At 39.8% G+C, this 14,883-nt stretch overlaps 2 protein-coding genes across 2 annotated transcripts in view; one reads left to right on the top strand and one right to left on the bottom strand.

Annotated features, from left to right (window-relative positions):
- Positions 1-14,883, top strand: part of LOC144587799 (uncharacterized) — an 887,030-nt gene that overhangs the window by 564,261 nt on the left and 307,886 nt on the right. The gene's annotated exons all lie outside the window — the stretch shown is intronic.
- Positions 1-14,883, bottom strand: part of DCDC2C (doublecortin domain containing 2C) — a 52,840-nt gene that overhangs the window by 20,611 nt on the left and 17,346 nt on the right. The window contains exons 6-10 of the mRNA XM_073001164.2: positions 13,024-13,072; positions 7,857-8,007; positions 5,331-5,431; positions 3,938-4,000; positions 2,903-3,010 (exon numbers count right to left, since the gene is read on the bottom strand). Of these exons, the coding sequence (XP_072857265.2) occupies positions 2,903-3,010; positions 3,938-4,000; positions 5,331-5,431; positions 7,857-8,007; positions 13,024-13,072 (472 nt within the window). The remainder of the gene's footprint in view (positions 1-2,902; positions 3,011-3,937; positions 4,001-5,330; positions 5,432-7,856; positions 8,008-13,023; positions 13,073-14,883) is intronic.

The raw sequence follows: 14,883 nt of genomic DNA, 5'->3' as shown, positions 1-14,883 counted from the left end.
TAATAGGGCATTCAAGGTACATGAGATATTTAAGGAGTGGTTTTACCAGTTCCACCTCTCCTCAGTGAGTTTCCATGGCTGAGCAGAGATTCAAACCCAGAGTTTCCAAGCCCTAGTCCATCACTCTATCCACTACACCACACTAGGTATCCAAGTGTATGATTACCCTGTATTGTGCGTCCCAGTATATCTGATGTATGATTGATTCAGTTTAGAAATGAATATTCCAAGGTTTATGCAAAACCAGAAAGTTTTAAACTAGCATACTTGGATTACGGATTGTCCACTTTCCTGAAAAGACACTAATGTAAATAAATTTATATGAGTGGGGAAAAAGTTATGGAATAGCACAAATCACATGGCCCCACATCTCCTCCTTTCTTACAATGTCCCAGGCTGCTCCCCATCTCTGTCTTAGCTCACAAGACCTAGTAATGGCTGTGGTGGCCTAGGGACTGCCTGCTGTGTTTCACTGTATTGCACCTTCCTGCAAAGGAGTCATTGCAAAATGTGGGCTCTCAATCTTTGATCCTTGTCTCTACATTTAAAAATATGATTTCGAAACAGTTTTTCAAAACATTTTCGATCGAAGAAGGAACATGCTCACATGACCCATGTAAAAACAGTGGGCTGCTGAAGGCAAAAGGGAGGGAGACTTCTCCGAGACAGCATCCCGAATCAGAAATGCCTTCCGAAGGGTCATTGCTCTGCTAATGCGGGTTTCACCTGGGAAGCATCTAGAAATATTTTTAATGTCATTGCAAGTTGGCTTTAAAATGGGATGTGGTTCTAACCAGTTATTCGTTACACCCCTTATACATTTTTATTTTTACATATGTGTGGCCTATTATAATTTCTTACTGTATTCCGTGTCTTTATACACAGCCCATTTGTATTTGTGGGTGAAGGACAAAGATAGCTGTATAAGTGATAGGTAGATATATTAATCCACTCCTCAATGAATTGTTGCACATGTAAGTCGTCTGAAAGGAAAGTAAGGCTAACTCTTCTTATGATTGATGTTCCACTCTAGAATATGTCTTTTTTTTTAAAAAAATCTAGGGGAAGGAGACTTGTGAAGTTCTTTCAGGTATAAAAATCTCACACACAGTAGACTAATACAGTATAACATTTAATTAGAATTTAAAGAACCAATTAGAAAATAATTTGGGAATATTAAAAACACTTGGTCCACCCCATTTGTATCAATGATTTCAGTAAAAAAGTTAAGCATACCGAGAACTGAAATCAATGACACATATAAAACAAATTAAGTTGACTGGACTGAACAAAACCTGTTTTCAGTTATTCAGTTTCAGCTGATTTTCTTTCTTGCCAGTAACAAATTACCATTTCATTTTACTTCTTGAAGTGGTGGCAAGGGGAGAGAAGAGCCTAGGTCCTTGGTCTTCCTGAAAGAAATTCCATTCCTAGGATGTCCCTGCCAACAATGATTTTCACCAATTCCCCCTTCTCCCAAGCATCTGAAAATCTGCTCTTGAGGATAATGGAGCCCTAAAGTCGAATGGGTTGAGGCTGAGCCCGGACAAGACAGATGTCTTGAGGGTGGGCGATCCTCCCGTCAGCAGTCTGGGTGACTCCCTTTCTTTTGCCGCAAAGAGTGAGGTCCGCAGCTTGGGGATACATCTGGACCCGGCACTTGCCATGGAAACCCAAGTGGCCCGTTCCGCCTATTTTCATCTATGGTGGATTGCCCAGCTACGACCATATCTTGATGGGGGGGCCCTCGCTACTCTTGTCCACGCGCTCATAATCTCGAGATTAGACGATTGTAACGCACGCTACGTGGGGCTGCCTTTGAGATTGATGCGGAAACCTCAAATGGTGCAAAATGCGGCAGCCAGGCTTCTTAGAGGGGTGAGAAAATATCAGCATATCTCCCCCACCCTGGCTGCTTTGCATTGGTTGCCCGTTCTTTTCCGCATTGATTTCAAAGTATTGATGATGACGTATAAAGCCCTAAACGGTTTGGGACCTCGATACCTGGCAGATCACCTTCTCCCACCCAGGTCTACCCGAATCACTCGACAAAGCCAGCAGGGACGGCTGAGGGGGTCTTACACTGAGAGAGGCTCAGAAGGAGAAAACAAGAAACCGGGCTTTCTCGGCGGTGGCCCCTCGGCTGTGGAATACGGTCCCAAGGAAAATCCGTCTAGCTCCCTTGCTGGGTGTTTTTAAAAGCCATTTAAAAACTTGGCTCTGTAGGCAGGCCTTCCCTCCAGTCAATTAACTTAATTTCTGTTGCTGTTTCTTAACTATTCCCATCTTGATAATGTTGATATGTATATAGACAGTGGCTATTAGGTTTTTTTATGTATGTTATTTTATCCTGTTTTATCACTCATGTAAGCCACCCCGAGTAGACTTTGTCTAGAAGGGCGGGGTATAAATTCAATAAAAGTAAAAGTAAAGTAAAAGTAAAGACTGACATGGGAAGAAGAGCTGGAGACTGGAGGAGAACCCTTTAATACCTCCTTCCCCTCTGCTTCAGCCAACAGCTCCTCCATAGCAGATGCTTCCTGCGCAGTAAAAAAGTGGAATGCTGCAGTGGACCAGGTCAGAATGCAAGCGGCTTCATTACTACTGTAGTCGTTTCCCTCACTCACTCTCCTCCCCACCGCAGTGATCTCAACCCAGGTAACTCAAACCTTTACACAAAGATGAGAGATCCTTTATATACAGGTTTCCATTACTTCTGTACAGCGCAAGACCAACAAAAAGATGTTCTTATTTTTCCAAATTAATAATCTAAATAAATTTAATCACTGTTACAAAGAAACAGAGAGACATGAATTCTTCCTACTCATTTCTTCTACTTATTACTTCAACTGTTGCTTTTTCGTAGTTTTTAAATACTGAAATATCTACGTTTCACACAAACCCTTTTTTGCTCTTCTTCCTCCCCCTCCTCTTCTTCCTCTTCCTCCTCTTTTCCTTCTCTTGCTCTTTCTCTTTCTTTTTCTCCATTGTTATTCTTATCCTTTTCAGGCTACATGAAAAAAATACAAACAAGAAAAACCAACCTTGTATTCTTTCAGTCTCTAAAACAACTAATGGCTTTTCTATACGTGACAAGCAGAGCAGGCTGAATAGGGTCACTAGATGTTGGGTAAAGGCCCAATATGCTATTTGATACTATCCTCACATCCAAAAGGCACACGTACCTCAAGTGGCCCTATTTGCTCTAGCTCCTTCTGCCGTCGATTTGCCATATCCTGAAGTGGCTTAAGAAGAGAGCCATTTCAGGATATTGGCAAATCAAACACTTCTTTTTGTGCCTCCATGGAAGTGCAGAGGAGTGGGAAAAACAAATTTAGATTACATTAGGTCATTGCTGATGTGCTGCATCACTTGTAAAAAAAATAGAAAATGTCCTCCTGGATACAAGAGGAGACAAAAGACAGAAATGAGGGGGCTTTTTCCTTTTTCTTTCTTTCTCTTGTCTTAAAAGTCCAGTCAAGAGCCGCCCCCCCAAGCCAAATCCACACTGCGGGTAAATACAGGTAGGAACACACTAAGGGGACAATTTGGTTCACTCCAAATATTACGTCATATGATGATCACCAAAAAAAGGAGTGGACCAAACAGCAAGGCAAAATGCCCATCTGATCACTCTCTAAAATCAGATGTACAACAGTTGCCATGGTTTTCACATAGACCAAGTTCATGAGAACCAACATAAACACAAATCTTTATGAAAAGTTGATCTCAAACTCTTTGAATCTGAACTGTCTCTTTATGAGCAATTACGGTAATCAGCTCAAGAACCTAATACATCTGCAGTCTAAATATCTCTGGTTTTTAGGATTCATTTGTATTTTTTGTTGTAACAACCAGCATTACAGATTTAGGATTAAGACCATTTTAAATATCAAATATTACTGTATTTCACAAAATTGTTAAAACCAAAACTAACCTCCTCTTTTATACTCCCAACATTTGAATAAATGTCTTCTTCAGGGACAATCTCAGCTGGAGCCTTGGGGAGATAAATTTAATTTAAGATTTGCAACAAAAGTCTTAAACAGAACTTTAAAACTGTTTATCAATTTAACATGTTATTGATTTTATCAGAAAACTTGAGTTGCTTTACATTTCTCCTCTTCCCCCATCCCCCAAATCAAACTCTAGTTATGCCTAGCAGAAAGCTTGTTTGATTTCACTGGCATCTTCACACAGCCTGTCTCGCACAACAAAACTGCCTTACCCATGGTTAGTGGCAACCTGGCTCACAGGAGATCCTTTGCACTTGTTAAGTGAGAACCAAACGAGGTTGTAAATTCAGACCACTTTGGTGTATAGGTGGGAACTCATGTGACCAAACATTTTCTCATGCAAAAGATAGACTGTGCATTAAAAGGCCCAGCTGCTAAGGAGCAACTCACCATATCTGTTTTTAGAGATGTTGCTGTTCTATATCCAGGAGTATTGTGTTTGTGATGACTTGAAAAGTAGGTTGGACTACAGTTTGCTGAATCCTCCGGTCATGTTACCACCAGCCATGGTATAGCTAAGATATTCTTGGCATTTTTTCTGCTCTTTCAAATGACGCCTGCACAGGAAAGATGCCATTCTGCACAGGAACTGTAACAATCCTATGCAGCTTGACATTTTTTCCAGAAAAAAAGCAACCACAAAATTTGAGAAATATTTTCCAAGATATTTTGGGCAGGATGAGAAGTCTCACAAAGAGAATTCTCACCGCAAGCTGAAACAAGTGATTTTCCCCCCCTTGGTTTACGTCTGAAAGCAAAAGGCTGCAAGATCCATATGCCTGTTCCTACATGCAAGGTTGTAATGAATGTAAAACAGAAATACTTGTAACCTAATAGCTTAGCACAATGGTCTTCCAGAAGCAGGGTTTTATTACTTGACCTGAGAGGCGCTAGTGGCACCACATCTGCCATCAACATTTACTTTTTTTTTTTTTAGGGATTAGGGGGAGGGAGAGAAAGGATATTGATTCACATGCAAACAGATAGTCACATTCACACAACTTAGAGAGACGGTCTACTCAAATTGGAACAGACCTTGTCCCCCTGATTTAGATGCATGTTTAAGATTCCATTGAAATCAACAGCAAACAAACCCCAAATGGCTCTGTCTGGTGGGAGGAGCTGCCTACTGCCTGCTTCCAAGAACAAGCAGGTGGCTGCACGGCTCTTGAACCAGGTAGGGGACACCTTGCCCTCAGCTCTGGAGGTCGACTTTGCCCTGTCACCATGCTACCTATTGCACACAACACAGAGGTGTTCTACTCGGTTAATTCCGCCCAGGAACCAAAGCTCGAGACCTGCTTTGAATCTTACCTGGTCAACAGGTATGTCCACTTGTATATCTTTATCTTCTTGTACCTCTCGGGCCCCTTCAATATCTTTTGGGGATTCCTGAGCTTTATAAACACTGTAGCCTGAAAATTAGTTAGATTTTTAAAATGAAGCCGCTGTCTACCAGACACTGGGAAAACCTTTAGGATAAAATAAATTCTTTCAATATTTAACTCTAGCTGAAAAGAAATCACTTTTAAAAATAAGTGTTAGATGTACAAAGGAAGGCTCTGCCCTATTTTCAATTCACAGCAGGCTAATACACTTCGTTGTTTTTGAATAGTTTTATTTATGTGTTAAGAAACTCTAAAAATAAATAGAAAAGACAGAAAGGGAAAGTATTACGCAGAGTTGCAAGTCTCAACTGATGAACAGTAGAAATGCTGAACATTACTACATGTTCAGTCCCCATAAAGAGGAAATGATAGTTGTGATTGTAAACATGAAAATATCCATTTGCCCAACGCAGACCGCTGTGAAAGGGTACAGTAGGAGGGCAGGACAGCTGGCTAATATTCCTACCTTCATGATGCAGCAGAAATGGCCCAAATCTTAATGGGATGAAAGCTATGTTAACTCAGCTGGTAAAATTACTTTCAGTGTCAACTAACATGGTTGGAAGGATTTAATGAATATAAACAACTTATTTCAACACATCCTGCCCAGGAAAAAATGTCTCTGACAGCTATTTTATACTGAGATTATTATTTTTTCTATGTCATATTATAAGACACCACCCTCTACTGCAAAGAGATGCCAAAATCATAGAAATTGATACTATTAAGCATCAGATCCCAGCCACTTCTACACCGCCCTAACGCATGTGTCACTGTGATGTACACTTCCTCCTACTCCTCCTTCTTTCTTCATCCTGACATGGATTCTTCTCCTTAAGCAGATACTCAATGTCTGTTCCCCCCCCAATAACACACAAATGCAGTATAAGTACAGGCAACGCCTGCTTAAATTTCGCTTGCCATACTCTTCTTGAAAGCATAGGAGATCTAGCAGAAAAGGGAGCAGGGCAACCACTCAGCAAACTGCGTGCTCCTCTCCTTGAGTTTTTTCTGCCACTTTCAATTTTAATTCAAGTCCTTATCTTGTATTGGCTTCAAACTAAGGCTCCCTCACTCTCCAGACATACCTCAGTTCCTTTTCTTTTCCGTCTTTAAAATGCTACCCTATACTTTGTGGGCTGTGCTTGTGCTCTCCGCTGCGCCATGTCTTATGCCTGGAACAATATCCTCTGTTGTGCTAGCGGTGCGGGGAAAGTGCTGGGCAGAATTGTGCCACAAGTGCACGTCCTAGGAGGCGAACTGCATGTACTAGACTTTAGGACTGGAACGGAACTATAAGCAGTCCAAGAAGACCCCACATAAGGTCTATATTCTGTATGGTTTAACGTCGGCCACTGGTGCTGAAAAAAATCTAAACGAGCCGTAACAGAGCAGATAATGCATATTACATACGGATTCCATACAAAAGTAGGGCAGCAAAACACATGATACATACTGGTCAGGAATTACTATTGAGACACTGAATAACTTAAAACCAGACACTTTCTATACAGCCAGCAGTTTAAGCATTTTCATTTTGAGGTGAGGAACAGCTGCTAAGGCTTGTGCAAAGACGGCTGTCACTAAATGTGAACTATGATTCTCCCACACACACACAAAGATTTGATCCAAATGCCACATAACTAATTTACAGGAAAAAAACCACAACTGAGAAACTTTTATAAAGCAGTTTTCTATGGGGAAAAAGAGGGGGCTGATATTTTTTTAAAAGCGTGTCTGACCACCCTTTCTTCCTTACAGCATGACTTGGTCTATAGTTCTTTAGAGCCTAGAGAGTAAAACGAAAGTTTGATAAACCTTGCATTGATTTGTAAGTGTTTCTCAATAAGAAATATAATTGTTCTGATTGTCCTAATGTAGGAACATAAGCAGCTGTTACGTGTAGTTCAGAATCAAAGAGAGAGCAGCGCACTACAGATAAAAAGTATATCAGCAACACAAAGGGCAAAACCCTATTGGTGTAACTTTGCACAGTGTACACCGTTCGAGCACTGCAAGTACTGTATTTAATTAGAAGCAATTAAAAACCTTTCGGAAAATTAAAGGCTTCAAATTTTCCAGGGCTCCCTTTAGTCCTGCAAAAGCCTTTTTGGGAGGGGAGGAAGAGCTTTTAATAGTTAAAAAAAAAGCTGCTGGATTGCTACTGGCAAATCTAATCCTGGTGTCAACAATCTAGAGGCAATTTTTTTACTGTTAAAGTCTCCCCTGTCCTCACATCTCTAAGCTCTCAAAGGCTTTCTCAGGGCAAAATGGAGCCCTAGGGAGCCCTAGGACCTAAAAGGAGAGGTATAAAAAGCTATTAATGACTTTAAATTAAATGCTTCCACTGCCCGATCTCGGTTATGATGGCAAAGTTACACAACAGGATTTTGCTCGAAGTCATCTATTTTAAGAGGCAATCTTAGGCACCAGATACAGTATTTCCTGTTACCATGATCAGGTGACAGTGGTCTAGGAGCCACTTCACGACTTGCCTTCTCAGGTTTTGCATAATAAACTGAAGCCTTGTCTCCTGCTCCACGTTTTGATGGTTGTACAGGAGGCTGAACACTGGCTCTTTGTTTAGATGGTTCTGTAGGAGGCTGAAAATAACACAAATAGGAACAACCAAATATATGATTATTTATCTAGAGCTGGAACAAACTGTTGAATAACATTATTCCTGAAGATTCAGCAAACAATACAGTTTGGTATTGAAAAGGCTATTTAGAAAATATAAATCCTTCCTAGATTTCTCCATTACTGTACCATGTAATGCTGTTGATTAGTTTACTAGGATTATGCAACTGGGAGTGAGATGTAGGAGCATAACAGTTTCTTGCCTACATCTGGGTTTGGGAACTAATTTCAAATATTGTTCGGTTCCAATCAGCACTCACAAACAAAGGCGATGGTGACAGGTGATGAGTGCCATCAATTCATCCACATCATGAGTTTCACAGATTTCTTCATCTCTTGCCTACATGCTAAGCCACAGGAAGCATGAGGTCGTGGTTCTGGATACTTCTTTTCCAGACTTCAAATATTACTACGTCTCCCTTCCTCATCCCAGAAAAAGCGTATCACCCAAAGCTGCCTGTCCTCCTTTCCTGGAGGGACAGGAGGTTTTTCAAGCGGTAACTGGTTCAAATGCTCAGCAAAGGCATACGATGGAAAATACCAGCTCAAGTCAACTCATCACAGACATCACAAAACCGAAGGAACATGCAAAAGCATTCTGGCTATCTTCCCTGGTGAATCCCTGGGGCCTACACATCCTTCATGACAGGACACCCTTGTGACCTGAGCATTCATTCAAGTGGAGGACCAGCTAATGTTGAACTCTGGCGTAGCCTCTTCACAATCTTGATTGAATACTGGGAATATTCCACATTTATTGTGAGGTACCGCTTTGTCCCTGGAATTAATAATCTAAACACGTCAGCTCTAAACTATACATTCCTCTGTGAACTTTATTTATCTGGCAATGCCTTATACTGCCTGCTTTTACTAAGGTCTTCAGTGTACCTCCCATTCTCTCAGCCCAATGAAACAAAAATCTCTCTTTAAATTTAAATTTCCATCCACAATAATGTTTCTCTTTAGAACCTACTATAAATTGGACGTTGTCAAATAATATATACAAAGCTGAGACACAACCTTATGTTGTGGCTCAGTTCATGCCCTGTATTTTGTATTTAGTTACACAAAAATATTTGTGCAATAAACCACTATAAAAATTAAAAATCCAAGCACATATCACTATTTCACTGAATCACAATATTTATATTAAAAGGAAAACTTTATGATACAGGTGTGGAATGTAAATAAATCATTCTCTACAGCTATTTCCAAAAGCTTTTTTAAAAAAACTACTGCTTTATGACATTTCCACTATACTTTTTACGACTCCTACTCTTATGTCACAAAAGTGCCTGCTCAGATTCCAAAAAAGTAAACGGTTTCTTTCAGGAAACTACATTAATCCTACCCTCTTCTCTCTTTTCCACATCAGCACCAGCAGATAAACAGGCAATTCCTGGAAACTCTAGAAGATCTCATTTATTATTATTATTATTATTATTATTATTATTATTATTATTATTATTATTATTATTATTATTATTATTATTATTATTATTATTATTATTATTGTTGTTGTTGTTGTTGTTGTTGTTGTTGTTGTTGTTGTTGTTGTTGTTGTTGTTGTTGTTGTTGTTGTTGTTAATAATAATAATAATAATAATAATAATAGTAATAGTAGTAGTAGTAGTAGTAATTATTATTAATATTATTATTATTATTATTATTATTATTATTATTATTATTATTATTTTCCCAACAAGGGACCCAAAGCGGCTTACAACAGTAAAATTCACACAATTTAAAAGCACAATAAGTTAAATATTAAATAAGTTAAACACTACATAATTTAAAATACAGTGGTGCCTCGCATAACGTTTGCTTCGTTTAACGTTTTTTTCGCTTAACGTTTATTTTTTCAGAGTCACATTGTGCTTCGTATAACGTTTTTCCCTATGGGCGATTTTCGCATAGCGTTTTTGGGACCATGCTTCGCTTAACGTTTTTTGTTTTAGGTCCCCTGCTTCACTTAACGATGTTTTTTTTTTCAATTAAAAAAGTGTCTTAGAAGGGTCAAAAACGGTTCTAAATGCTTGGATTCGTTAGAGGACCCCTTAAGACATGTGCAAACCTGATTTGGCTTTGATCTGACTTTTCATTAATTTTTTGTGAATTTTTGTTTTTTGGCCCATAGGAACCAATGGACCTGTCAAAATCTGACAGCTCCATGCTTTCCTATGGGGGAGAAAACAATTTACAAAAAATTAACGAAAGTTCAGATCAAAGCCAAATCAGGTTTGCACACAACTTAGGGGGTCCTCTAACGAACCCAAGAATTTAGAACAGTTGCTGAGTCTTCATTAATTTTTTGTGAATTTTTTCTTCCCCCATAGGAAATAATGGAGCTGTCAGATTTTGACAGCTGTCAAAAGTTGGGGGAAAAAAATTCACCATTAATTAACGAAAAGTCAGATCAAAGCCAAATTAACTTTTGCATCCGTTTTAGAGGGTGCAGAAGCTAATCCAAGCATTTAAAACCATTTTTGACCCTTTTATGACACACTTAATTTTGCAAAAATTGACTTCGCAAAGCCATTGAAACATATTGAGTCAGCTACAATACATTCCAATGGAGGATACATTGTATCGTTTAACGATGTTTCCTATGGGTTTTTTCGCTTAAGGACGGCAATCCGTGCCTATTGGAACGGATTAACCGGTTTCCAATGCATCTCTATGGGAAATGGTGTTTCGCATAAAGTTTTTTTCGCATAAGGTTTTTTTTTTGGAACCAATTAAAAACGTTATGCGAGGCACCACTGTACAATTAAAAGTCTGAAACATGAAAGCATTGAAAAAATTACAATTATGTGCTAATATGGGGTTCAGAGATTCAGTTATAATTGTTAAAAGCCTGCCTGAAAAGATGGGTCTTTAGCTTTTTTAGGAAGGATAAAAAGGGGCCATCCTGATGTCCCGAGGGAGAGCATTCCATAGCCTGGGAGCTGCCACAGAGAAGGCCCTCCCCTGTTTCCCCATCAACTGTGCTTGTCCAGGCAATGGGACCAAGAGGAGGGCATCCTCTGCTGATCTTAATCACCGAGAAGGCCCATACAGTGGTGCCTCGCTTGACGAGGATAATTCGTTCTGTTCAAATCGCTGTTAAGCGAAATCCTCATCAAGCGAAATTAAAAAACCCATTGAAATGCATTGAAAACCAGTTCAATGCGTTCCAATGGGCGAAATACCTGCTCGTTTTGCGAAGATCGTCCATAGGGCGGCCATTTTCTGGTGCCTGTAAAGCGAGGAATCCATCCTAAAGCACAGTAGGGAGCCATTTTGCACAGCGGGCGGCCATTTTAGAGCCGCCGATCAGCTATTTTAAAATCGTTGTCTAGTGAAAAATTGGTTCCTGAAGCAGAGAACCGATCATCCTTAAGTGACTTTCCCCCATAGGAACATTGTTTTGCGAATGCAATAGTGATCGCAAAAACTTCATCGTAAAGCACTTCCGTTGTTTAACGAAGTAAACGTTAAGGAGGCACCACTGTATAGGGAGATACGGTCCTTCAGATAGCCTGGACCCTAGCTGTATACAGCTTTATAGGTAGTGACCAGCACTTTGAATTGGACCCGCAAATGGATTGGTAGCCAGTGCAGTTCATGTAACAAGTGCATTATATGCTCCCTGTAACCGGCCCCAGTCAGCAGTCTGGCTGCAGAGTTTTGCACCAGCTGAACTTTCCGAATCGTTGTGCATTACAGTAATCCAAATGGGATGTAATTAAGGCATGTGTCACTGTAGCCAAATCCGACATCTCAAAGAACAGGCGCAACTGGTGCACCAGCTTTAGCTGTGCAAATGCACTCCTGGCCACTGCTGAGACCTGGGCATCCAAGCTTAGGGATGAATCCAGGAGTACACCCAAGCTGCAGACCTGGATTTTCAGGGGGAGTGTAACCCCATCCAGCACAGGTAGTATCCCTATTCCGTCATCTGCCTTCTGACTAACCAGGAGCATCTCTGTTTTGTCTGGATTAAGCTTCAGTTTGTTTGCCCTCATTCAGCCCATTATATATATAACACAACATTATTTGTTCACACTGAACAACATACTGTAGCAACATTACTTGTTACAGATTGAAATGCAGTGTTGTGCCAACAGCCTTCTGCTAACGCAGCGGGAGTAGTATGTCCCTCTCTGCTTCGGGTCTCTGTACCACCTGAAGATCTACTCCAGAAGATATCCTAGCTGCTAAGGAGAGTGCAAATCTATGCCCCCAATGGTTCCACTTTGTGAAGCTGCTCTCTCAGAAGAATAACACAATAGGGTTATTGCCAAATTCTACTCCGTACTCCATTCCATTAAGGTAACAATAGCTACATTGGCTATAGTCTGGACTGAGAGAAGAAAGTTCCCCAGTACAAACTTTGTTCAGCCATATACTTGGTAGCCTTAAGCAAGCTACCTTCTCAAACATATGCTCCTTCCTTTTACTATTTGCCATCCAACACAGAAAGATTCTTGTCCTCCCATTTTATTTATTCTCATTATAGACAATTCTAAACTCATGCAATTTCAGAACAATATCATTCACCCAGATGAGATGAAAAATAGCCCAAAGCCAATACAACAGGATATAACATTGAAACTTAAAAAGCATTTGCAGGTATTTTTAAAATAATTATCTTCCTTGCTATTTAATATTGTCTATTACAAGGACGCAAAAATGAAGTCAAATTAGAAAATGGTTGTGTATATTTGTTTCTAATATTTGTTTTCACATAAATTTTGCATATATATATATAGACGCAAAACAACAGAGGATGAAGAAAGCAATGGTAAACATATATCACAAGGAACAAACTCAAAGATGGAGTATGCTTAGGAATTCCACCGGATTTGAACCGACCTTTGTTGCGGCAGCTGGCGCAACCATTTTTGTGCATTTATTTTTGGAATGGGTAGAGTACAAGTTACATCTAGCTAGGTCCCGCTCAGAATTGTTGAAATCATTTTGAAACTGATTCTTACCTTTTTTGGCGGGGGCTTGTCTGGAGCTCCCGGTAAGTTAGAAAAATGCCTAAAAGACAAGGTACAATGTTCATATGTGTGACAGCCAAGATTCAGAGCTGAGGAAAGTTACTTTTTTTGACCATGGCCCTCAGAATCCCCAATGGATATCCTGACTGGAGGATTCTGGGGATCATTGTCCAAAAAGTCACTTTTCTTATCTTATTAGTTTGACTTAACAGTCTAAAAAGGTATAACTCTTACATGTAAATGTGACACCTCATGACACACTTTGTAATTTTTACAGCAAATACAGTATTTAAAAAGCAGAGCACTGAATACCACGATGTCAGCATTACATTTATTTCCATTTATGCTCATCTGGAGAGAAGTCCAAATCTGGTGATGGCAAATATTAAATGCCAGCTCTTGCCAGTGAGCTGGTGCTGTGTGTATCTCCTCTTGAGCGCTTTATTTCCATACCTATGCAACTTGGGTACAAGATGCTAGAAAGCCTTTACAAGAACATGCTGGAACTTGAATATATATGTTTGGGTTTTTTAAATTATGTCTTAAATCACATAACTATTATAATATTTCAACTGTATTTGTACACAGCCATCAGAATGAAAGCTGGTATCTGTACAGATGAAGGGTGGATTTTAAGAAGTTTTAATAAACAGACATCCTTCTACCTCAGAGGTGCCTACATTTCTTTTACCTTTGTTTATTTTCTTATTTACTCTACAACCTACTCAACCGATCTCAGAACTTAAACATTTATTACTGTCTTTTCATTTCACCCAACATTTTGACTTCTGGCATAGGGTGTGATCCAACAAGGACATGTTGGACTACTTGCGGCAGGGTCCAGAGTGATCTATTTCCAATTGATCACATGACACACAGGCCATAGCCATCGAGCCAAACCCTGATCTGCTCCCCAACTGGACCTTGAGGAGGGTTAGTCTTTTTGGAGGGGGCAGGCTGGAATGATTCCTGAACAGACCAAAGGTCACTTTAAGGGAGAACGCTCCCAGCAAAGTGATCCTTTCTGGAGCAATTGGACATGATCTTTTCTCGCCATCAGAATGCACCCATAAGTTTCTTTGTGGACTACATAGGGTGGAAAATGTGTGGCCCTCCTCATGTTGTTGAACTGAAGCTCTGTCCAGTGACACTGAGCATAAGCAAAATGGTGAAGGATAGTAGAATCCACAGCATGGAATGGATAGGGATCACAGGATCCTTGCTACTCTTCCAGTACTTATTAATAAACCATGCACTGCCATGTGGAGTTGATTCACATTTTTTTATCTTTGAATTTCCAGGACTCTGATTGGATGGTTTATGTTCAGCAAAAGCCCTTGTCCGCCTTACCGCTGTTTCAAAATAGAGCACATTTAGCTGAAACCAAAGTTTCATCAGTGACGATACACGTCCACTCATATATATGAATAGTCTTATCCATTCACTGAAAATAGTAATGCTGTTGGTTGCATAGTTCTGTAGTACCAGAGTTGGTACCTCTAATGCAAACCAGAAAACAAAAAGCCAGTAACCATTATTCAAACAAATGGAAGGATGGAATGAATCTTCATTACAAAGAAGTGTCGCCACCAAGATCTATATCAAGGTACAATAACCTTGTTGACCTTCAGGAATGGACCTGATGAGCTAAGCCACAGCAAATGGAAACACGTCAAAGGATATGCTATGAAAAGTGTTTCCTGACGTCAGCTCCAATCCCATAACAAACCCTTCAATCCCAAAGGGGAAGATTAAGGCATTCGCTAAAGTAAAATCATATGATATCCTAAAACAAAACACCACAAATGGTTTTGAAAGTTAATTTGGGATATATGAACATCCATTTGATTT

The sequence above is a fragment of the Pogona vitticeps genome, chromosome 1 (genome assembly GCF_051106095.1).
Source record: "Pogona vitticeps strain Pit_001003342236 chromosome 1, PviZW2.1, whole genome shotgun sequence".
Taxonomy (NCBI): Eukaryota; Metazoa; Chordata; class Lepidosauria; order Squamata; family Agamidae; genus Pogona; species Pogona vitticeps.
This window is presented reverse-complemented; position numbering and strand designations above follow the sequence as displayed.